General features: G+C 36.6%; 1 protein-coding gene across 3 annotated transcripts in view; it reads right to left on the bottom strand.

The window, feature by feature from the left end:
• Positions 1–224: 224 nt before the first annotated feature.
• Positions 225–8,406, bottom strand: part of LOC311437251 (putative RNA-binding protein Luc7-like 2) — a 33,371-nt gene continuing 25,189 nt past the window's right edge. For 2 of the 3 annotated variants that reach the window (XM_084520275.1, XM_084520277.1), the window contains 4 exons: positions 8,120–8,211; positions 7,242–7,271; positions 6,170–6,364; positions 225–1,148 (listed from right to left, as the gene is read on the bottom strand). In XM_084520275.1, the coding sequence (XP_084376401.1) occupies positions 956–1,148; positions 6,170–6,364; positions 7,242–7,271; positions 8,120–8,211 (510 nt within the window). In that variant the 3' untranslated portion in view covers positions 225–955. The remainder of the gene's footprint in view (positions 1,149–6,169; positions 6,365–7,241; positions 7,272–8,119; positions 8,212–8,406) is intronic. The other variant, XM_084520276.1, reaches the window with a different exon arrangement.

Here is an 8,406-nt window from a genome sequence, read left to right as displayed (position 1 = left end):
ATGTTGAAAACTCTAATAACCATGTTAGGTTTTAAGTGACTGAACTGCTAAGTAATCACCTAAGAGACCAGTATATTCTCGTTAAGTTATCGACAATGTGGTTTTCCTTTTTATTTTTTTTATTTTTGTTCTTAAGTTTTTGTTTGTTGCTGCTGTTTGCTTTGTTTGTTTTAATACAATTAAGGATGTGCCATTTACACCCCACAAGAAAAAGCAGAGAGTCCTTATGGAAAAAAAAACAAATATATTGAACACATACCAATCAAGTGGTACAGATACGGGACTGGCTTTGATTTCAAAAGTAGAAATAAAAAAAAGATGTAATGCAACAGCTGTTCAATTTCCAAGTCTAAATAGGCACTGTAAAAAGACATTTCAGCTTTCTCCAGCACACATTCCTGTCTAAATGCTCCCACTGTAATCAACTCCTAGGTTCCCAAACAACAACAAAAAAAAATCACTGGGAACATAACCTTAGAATAAAAGTTAATATCCATCCACCCACCCTCTTACAAAAAAGCAAACAAAAAAATTCCCCCAAAGTACAACCTTTCAATGCTGCTGTTTTGACTGGAGCAGAATTGGAGAATTTATAAAGGTTCAAAAGCACCCAAGGCAAGTAGTACAATATAATTTGTTCACTAACTTGTATTGGAAAGGAGATTAAAAACATTAAGATCTGCATCTTGGTACATAAAACTGTTGTCCTGAATAAAGAGAAATCTTTCAGGAAAGTTTTACAACTTGGTGGAAGTCCAGGACCCAGCTTTAGGCATCATTAATCAATGGGGTTTAATTCTGACTTAGTTATAACCACTTTTATATACTGTACATCTACCCTATAGTTGGATCAGTGTCTCAAACTGCTCACTGGTGTCCCTTTGAACAACTGTAAACTAAACCATAGTATGCAACTCCATAGGAAGCTAGAGATCAGGTGAATATACACAGCCAGTTATATCTCCCCTGCTTCACGCTCTTCTGAGCTCCTCGGGTCTTCTGATCGGCCATTAGCACTTTCGTAAGAACGTTTCTTGTCTTTGAAATCTCGCGGTGACCTCTCTCTTGAGCTTCTATCTTTATCACGTGATGTTCTATCACGATCTCTTGAACGTTCTTTGTCTCTTGAAGATCTTTCTTTTGAGGATCTGAAAAGTGCAGTAAGTTTGAGAACTCTCATTAGTCATGAATTCATAGCGGTCAAACAGCATTCTGATTTTGTATTTTTCTCCTTATTCCAACACAACATTAGATTTATGTAATATATGAGAAGACATCATAAGTCATTCTACTTTTCTTCCTTCCCTACTTTCACTTGCAAAACACAAATACTGTTTAGGGACAAAATTTAACCTACTTTTATTACAGAGTCCAGATTAAGGTCAATATGCTTCATTTAATCTCTTGCAATTCCCATCCTCAACCTTGCAGTATCAGAAGTTCCACCAGAATTTCTCATATGCAGTTTTTAACTTGAGAAAAATTGACTAGCATCTCTCACGCATCAAAGTTACACGTTTTAAAAAAAGTGTACCTAAAAATGGGAAATTGATCAAAAAGGGGGAATTAACTTGCAGAGATTCTTGAAGAAGGCTATTACATGACCAAGAGCACATCTGGAACCTGCACTCCACTTAGTTTTTGTAAGAATAATCATCCCTTGAAGATTTTAGAAGGTCAGAATTTCCAGATAGGATTTCCAAATTTCAGGCATTTCCAAAACCTTTACAAAGAAGCCAGAAAGAGCTGTTGCATTAAACATTCTACATGGGTTTAAATTAAATGAGCTGCCTGCATTGGAAAAAAAAAAAAAAAAAAAAAGACTTTTTTTCCCCTCCCTTCCAGAGGGCACCTAAGCTTGTCATTGAAAAACATTACATTTTCATTTTAAGATGTCCTGCAATCATAAAAGAATCAAGTTCATACTTTCACAGAAAAATCTTAATAGCATCCTAGCATAAAGATAATTACTAATTTCTTAGACAAAATATCTGCTGTATTGGACAGTACACTGTACTCTTTCCACCTGGAGTAAGTTACTGTCATTACCTCAAAGCTTCAAACCAGAAGTCTGCAAAATGCTTCTTCAATACATGTCCCTTTGTAAGCTTACAAAGTGACCTCTCATCGTTTCCCAGCTAAACAGATTACTTTTCCTACAGCATAGTGTTTCACAAGATTTAGCATTTGCAAGTGCTGAAATACACAGACAGTAATTCAATACCACAAACTACATGCTAATTAAGAAGTTAATACTAGAGTTAATATAGCTGCTTCCCTAGTATTTTGCACAAGTCTACTGCAGAAGTAATAATGCTCCCCAAAATCAGCTGACTCAGACTAATTCTAGTAATTAATCCTAGAATAGGCAGACAGACAGGATACAAAGCCATCATCAGCATCTTTGGCTTTTAATTCAATACATTTTTGGAGAATGTGAGATGCATTTGTCCAGCTGTCCCACTGCTCCATACAGGTGAGGCTCTAATCAGCTGACAAGAAGGTAGTCTGGCTTCAATGGATCACAGCACAAAGATGTGAAAGTTTGTACAATTCTTTTAGCAAGCAATAGAGACAAGGAGACTCAGAACTAAAATACCATTCCTACCTTTATCAAGGACAAGGTGTAGATAACCTCTAGAATCAGAGGCTCTACTAGATTTACATTTTCTGGCATGCTCAATAAGGATTACTTCCCAAACAACCAAGTAGATGCTTCATCAGAAATCCTACATTTGCAAGATATGTGGGGCAGCACACGTATTTCTAATGTTCAACAATTACGAATTATTATAACGTGATACTGGTTCCAGGACAGTATTTGTGGATGCCTGCATTGGGTCTGAGGACAAAAAATGTAAGTGACCTTGGACAAAAATCCCAAGTAGTCTTGACAGTCTAGTGTGAGCTCTAGGAAAGCAGGGTATAATGTATCCAGTTTCAATTATTCCAAGAGGTAAGAGACTAAAAGCACCAGTCTGTGATGTGTCATCAGCCCCAGTCACTTTTCTCAAAAGAAACAAAATGCAAAAACTTAACACTTCACTACCACTGCAGAGAACAGCGTAGGACTAGAACATTCATTCTGCTGTCCACCAGGACCTGAACAGTATTTTTAAAAAAGTTTGTCTAAATGCTGAGTATTTTCTCACCCAGCTTTAAATCTCTACAGTGTAGACATCTAAGATAACCAGATTCCTTTAACATTAAGCAAAGAAATGAGACAAATCATGCCCTAGAAGCTTCTACTTTAAAATAGATGCAGAAATACGTCAGATGAGCCTGTAAATGGGACTCTTGAGATTTACATGTGACCTAGTCATCTAAAACCAGGTGACGTGAAATCTCATGATTTCAGATACTCTTTGTCCATACAATATCTACATACATCATTAGCCCTTGATATATAGCTTCTTGCAAGTGGGCTCAAGCACACAGACACAAACATCTCAACGGCTTTTAGAACATGAATCAGCAGCCTGCAAGAACTTTAATGATGCTATTGGGTATTTTACTCTAGCCAAGCCCAAAGAAATCACACTGAGGGTTTTAAGATTAGCATAAAACGTTGTGACTCTTCCCATAGAGAAGCCACAACTCCACAGTTCTCTCAGTGTCTTCACAGTTAATGGCAGCACGTGCTGACACTGCTGCAGCTTTCAGCAGTCCTTCTACTGCTTCTGATATCAGCTCTTCCGTGATCTGGCAAAAGCACCACAGTCTCCAGATCCTACTTTATTTGGTTATGCCACTCAAAAAAAAAAAAAAAAAAAAAAAAAAAAAAAAAAAGGCTAGGACTCCTTTTTTAAGTATGCAACTTGCTGGAGTGTGTCTTTTTCTCTTCCAAACTATACTTGGCCACAATCCTTTGGACAACAGAATCTTTTGAGATTAAGGAAGACAGGTTTGAATAAAGGTACTTTATATTTGCATTTGAAGAAAATACTCAAATATTTAAAAATAGGATTTGGCAATATGTACTTTCTTGGATTAGAAAAAGTTCTTAAGAAACAAGAAGTGTGATATATTTGAGCCTACAAGTTCAGGTTTATTTTGGATTCTGGCATCAACAGTGGTATTGTATTTGATAAGAAGACTTTTTCCCACATTCATGCAAAAAGCAGATCTAACAGCTAGAAGGGCACCTATAAAAGGAGGCATCGAGGCTGGCTGCAAAGTCAATCACTATCCTGGCTCCAGTGAAGCAAGACTATAGCTGTAAGGATACATTAGTCTCTTGAAAGCACAGTTTACATAATTTAAATTCAACAACTATTGTTTGACATTAGAGAATTAAGACATATGAGCTACTAATAATGGCACACACCTTCCTAAAGTTAACAGTAGTCTAAGGCTCTCACTCGTGCCAAGAATTGTTCTAACGCAGGTCTCTCTCAAGTTGGGAAATGGCATCAGAAGTAGTATTTCCAGTACTGAATTTCGTAAGGCTGAAATCTTGCACCCTGAAGTCTTGTATTTTTACTCATTCAAAAAGTTTTTACTCATTCAAAAACAAAGCTTGAAGGGCTTATCTTTTAATAGTGTCTTGTAAAAGGACACCGATTTCATCTTCAAAGTACCTTGTCCTTTTTCAGGTAATCTTTGACAGCTGATAGGTTTAACATTATATGGATAGCATGAATAGTCAAAATGTCTTCATGCCATTTCCTTATTCTTACAGATTTCTCTGCCAACATACAAAAATAATGCATCATTTGTCTTGTGCTTATCAAATTGGAGAGTTTGAACAACTATGATGAGAAGGACAGAACAATCCACCAGTATAATTTTCTCTGAAGTGCTGCAATTCGGTCTTGCAAGGCTGGACTTTGATGTCAAAGTATTAAAGGCAATTTGAGCATACACTTTATGCAGTGGCTTATCCAAGTAAACAAATGTGTTGATACAAATTAAAATGTCTATTTTAAGACTGAAAAACTACAAAGTTTGAAGTGAAGATTTGCTAATCTGCCATTGTGAACACCTTGAAATGGCAGTCTTGAAGATAGCCATGATGACAGGCTAAAATTAAGGTGGAAATTGCTGAGTGTGAAACATTGACTTTAGGACACTACAGAACATCCTGAAGAATTTTAAATACCAGACACCACTGATTTTATCAACTAGAGTGCTGAACATTTATATTTTATTCATATGCCACAAAAAGAAGGAAACAAAAGGCTTGGACCAACTCTGTCTTCTGTGCTCTCTTAACAGAGCACACTGCAAACTAGATTCACCCAATCAAGAAAGAAGAAAGCTTACCTTTAGGGCAGAGAGCACACTTGAATAAATTCAACAAATACTTCTCCATGCTTGGAGGTAAAACTACTAGATCATTTGAATTCTAAAACCTGCACGTATGGACAAATTGGACCTCTTCTTTTCTATTAAGCCAACAACCCGTCAGGGTTTTAAGGCTAGGCACCCTGTCTACTACACTGCACTCAAATCTCTGTCTCAGTGGCTGACCTTTACAAGAATGGAATCCTGGTTATGAGCATGCCTCCCCTACCAGAAGCCTTGTTTTGCAATTCTAACACTCTAAATTATGCTTACCTCACTCATCTAAAATAAGCCAGCAACCCTCAGGAGCAGACAGCAATCAAGTCATTCAAAAGCAGCAGCCCCGGACTGCTCTTTGCAGTAATTCTTTCAACAAGGGATCAAGCCACTTTCCTCGCAAAGCAGTACCTTCATATTTGATACAACAACTGTATTTAATGGCACGTATAAACTTGTCTTTATCTAGCACAGTACACAACAGATGGGTTCCACCACTGGGAATACGAGCCCAAAGGGAAAACTAAATGGATAACAGTTAAAACTGCTTATATCCCTAAGTTCAAATGGAGATCAATTATTTCACTTCACTCCCAGCTTTCCTGGAGTGTAGATTTATCAGCATGACAGCAATACCCTGGATCACTCCTTCACAAGAGAAGAAATACAAAGACCTATTATTTTTTTATTTTTAAACAACAAAAAAAAATCACTACTATATATAAAATCATAAATATGCAAGGGGTATAACTGAATTCTGAGACAGTCTCAAAACATGTATAAGTTACTAAGTACTGAGTGTAAACTTCATTTAGTGCAAAAAAAAAAAAATAAATATCTGACCATGCGTGTAGGAAAAGCCATTTATTTCCAGACCAGTATTTACCGCTTTTTGGAGCTGCGTTCTCGGCTTCTCTCCCTGGAACTATGCCTGCTTCTATGATGGCTGCGACTCCGGCTGCGGCTGTTAGAGCGAGACCTGTGGCGATGGCGTTTCTCACGGGACTTGGAGCGAGTTCTCCTCTTTCGTTCCCGGGAGGCTGAGCGAGACCGATGTCTGCGGCGATCTCGGGACCTAGATCTAAAACAGAAAGGAATTAAGACACTGCATTCACCTAGCTATTCCATCAGTGTACTTTGAATATTACACTCTATGCATAAGCAAATTTGTACAGAGAATAACCCGCAGTGTTCAGACCTACTGCATTGCCCTATGACAGGTAAACAAAGAGGGGAGAACAAAATTAGACGTGCTACAAACTTTTTTTTTTTTTTTCTTTTTTACTAAAGCAGACAGTTTTACAGTTGATTTATGATTATACTTATGGTTACAGCATAGCCAAGTCAGGCTTCGGAAAGGAAAAGTATTTGTTTTGTTTTAAAATCTTGCATTTATCAGGACAAGTTTTAGAACTTTGATGCAGTGACAAGGATCATCTGGCAGAAGCTGTGTAATTATGATATTCTCAGAACTTAGGACTATACCCTTTCCCCATAGCTACTGCAATAGAAATAGCCTGTAAGGTTCTAAACACCATATAAATTCTTGATTTTCTTTCTTTTTTAAATCACCTTGCAATAATACCTCACTGGTGACTTTCAACTGCAGGTATAGAAGAAAACTGGCAACATAAATAGGAGTCAACATAGCACTTCGTGCTTTAAGAACATAGGTTTTCACCAAAAAGGAATTGAACACAAGCATCTGTTTTGAAGAAAGTAATTCTCTGCGTTCCAAATGTTATCAGGGATAAAACATTGTATTGTAGTAACCACAAAATAGACAGACAGCTCAACAGCAAATGCTAAATGCTGTATAAACACAGAGATGACTATGTAACAGGATGCTTTTTCTGTAAAGAACATCTCAAATTAATAAGGCTAGACAAATTTATAACGTTCCAGCTTGTGAAAGGCTGGCATCACTGGTGGTATTTCTCATTTGCAGATTTGTATACCTTTTGGTATGTTTGCTGTGGGATCTTGACCTGAAACAAATGGAAAATGGTAAATCAATTTTTCTTACAGAGTCTTATTATCAAATATAAAGTACAGTTCAGTAATAAGTCAGACTAGTTGAGCCTTTACTGTATTTATCATTTTACTAACAAAAAAAGTTAAAGGCCATTTATTTTAAGTTAACATCTTTGCAACACATTTATCAGGAAATAGATCCCCCAACAACTCTGTTCTGTGCTTTTTTTGTGTATGTGTGTGTGTGCATGTGTATGGGGATAAGGGCATCTACTCTGCTTTTTAATTCACACCCCTTCAAGAAGAAAAGCTTACTGTTAAATAGAGCCAGTACTCCCTTATTTCTTGTAAGACACATTGTCAGACTGCAATAGATTTCAAAATATTCATTACTAGCTTCTGAAGACAGTATGTCAAGAGAACTGCAGTTCAGGTCCCATTTGACCCTACCCTCACAAAGCCTGGAAACAACAGTCTATTTTCATAGAAAAACAGCAAATTACTTTGCTTAGTCAATGCTATTCAACAATTCCCAATAAGGAAAAAAGTTAGCACCTGTCAGATCTAAAAACAAGGTACATACCTGAGAAACATATCTCATGTAAAAGGCATTTGTTCAAGTTTTGTTCAAGTGTGTAGAGACAACAATATTTGTAGATTTTAAAGAAAAGGCTTTCTATAAAAATAATTTAGGTTTTAAGTGAATTAAAAGTATTGAATGAGTTAAACATTTAAGTTTCCAAGGAAGGGAAACTCATGATTCTGCAGATTTACAAAAAACAAACGTTCATGAAGGATACTGTTGTTTTTCTATTAAACTTATATAGGACATTATGTAAATGCAATTGAAGTAGTTCCCTACCTTCTCAGTTTCTCCCTTTCTTCTCTTTCCCTCTCCTCTCTACGTTTCAGACGCTCCTGGTTTCGTTTTTCCTGTTTATCAGCCACAATCCTCTAAAAGAAAAGGAATGTATTCATTAAGTTACACTTCAAAATTTCTCAAATGAAGGTGTAAAAGCTATAAAAAATCTAGACAGTTAATATTCAGTTCTTTCCCTTGTATATATTTCTCCCTCTCTCTTCCTCAGTGTATATATATGTATTTTTTTCAAGAAACACAAGTTATTGCAAAAGAGCTGCAGCAAATAC

This window comes from Aythya ferina (genome assembly GCF_964211825.1).
Source record: "Aythya ferina genome assembly, chromosome: 1".
In the NCBI taxonomy this organism is placed as follows: domain Eukaryota; kingdom Metazoa; phylum Chordata; class Aves; order Anseriformes; family Anatidae; genus Aythya; species Aythya ferina.
The sequence above is the reverse complement of the archived record's forward strand: the minus strand, read 5'-3'. Positions and strand labels throughout refer to the sequence as shown.